Source organism: Sinocyclocheilus grahami, unplaced genomic scaffold (assembly GCF_001515645.1).
Source record: "Sinocyclocheilus grahami isolate Dianchi unplaced genomic scaffold, SAMN03320097.WGS_v1.1 scaffold5543.1, whole genome shotgun sequence".
Lineage (NCBI taxonomy): Eukaryota > Metazoa > Chordata > Actinopteri > Cypriniformes > Cyprinidae > Sinocyclocheilus > Sinocyclocheilus grahami.
In genome coordinates, this window is record NW_015510204.1 from 11,491 (window position 1) to 12,715 (window position 1,225).

At 36.9% G+C, this 1,225-nt stretch overlaps 1 protein-coding gene across 1 annotated transcript in view; it reads right to left on the reverse strand.

Annotated features, from left to right (window-relative positions):
• The window catches only part of LOC107577253 (protein LTV1 homolog), a 7,159-nt gene extending 6,341 nt beyond the window's left edge, over positions 1–818 (reverse strand). The window contains exons 1-2 of the mRNA XM_016263348.1: positions 719–818; positions 3–126 (exon numbers count right to left, since the gene is read on the reverse strand). Coding sequence (XP_016118834.1) covers positions 3–126; positions 719–812 — 218 coding nt within the window. The 5' untranslated portion in view covers positions 813–818. The remainder of the gene's footprint in view (positions 1–2; positions 127–718) is intronic.
• Between the last annotated feature and the right edge of the window lie 407 nt (positions 819–1,225).

Consider the following 1,225-nt stretch of genomic DNA (forward strand, 5'->3'; position numbering starts at 1 on the left):
CGCCGTCGCCCATGACGTCATTGGCTTTGATGATGAAGTCATCTTCCAGCATGTTCTCTGGGTTGTCAAAATCAAAGTCCTCATCCAGCGCAGCGACAATGTCAGGATCCATATCCAACCGCGGCCCTGGAAAGCAAGACACAAAACTACATTTGCATTTGGCAGTTTCTTCAACTACAGGAATTTTCATCCTTTTTTTATGAAAATATATTTCTTTTGGTAATATCAAGGTTGCATTACCATTCATGTTTGGTTTTGCCACTTATCAATATATGTTAAAATGTAATTTATTGCTGTGATCAAAGCTGCATTTTCAGCAGCATTACTCCAGTCTTCAGCGTCACATGATCCTTCAGAAATCATCATTATTAATGTTGATAACAGCTGTACTGCTTCATATTTTTGTGGAAATCTTTGATGAATAGAAAGTTAAAAAATACATTTTAAATGCCTTTCTGGACACTTTTAATTATTTATTACTTACTGACCCAAACTTTTGAATGGTATTGTATTAAAACAATAATAATCTTAATAATAATAAAACAGAGTAGTCGTCCATCATAACCCATCCCTATCTGAGACCTTATTTTGGATTTCTTCATGAATCGATCGACTAATGAATCAAGACAGCCAATGAGGTATGATCTGAAATAAAGTAAATGTTTGTTCTGCAGGTTTGTGAACGCAGACACATGAGCAGGACTGATTCTGATCTCACCTGAAACAGGAGCTGCTTTGTTTAATAAACCCACTTCCTCTTCAAACTCAGACGCGAACACAGACGAGGGCAGTTTGATGGAGGCCGTCTGCATGCATGACAAACATCAACATAAAACATCAGCATGTCATCAAAACACAAGCGGAACGATGCTCATATTCTGCAACCGGACCATAACGCTGTTTGTTGTCACCCTCACTCTAGCTGCACGCATATTTTAGTAAAAATAACCGCAAAGCTATCTAATAACACATTTAAAATTGTTCTTGTCATGGAAAATGGACCAAAACAATGACGAAATCAGAGACGTGTACACATTTTTGTTCCCTAATAACACCTACTTTTGATTTGAAAGAGCAAGTAACAAAACCTGATTCACAGCTGTGATGTAAACTAAAAGCTGATGGCTATTAATAAGAACTTCCTCAATTTCATGCTTGCATTTGAAATGTCAACACAAAAGATTTAAGCCCTGTGCTAAAATCCTTTACCTAATTTGGTGTTTCC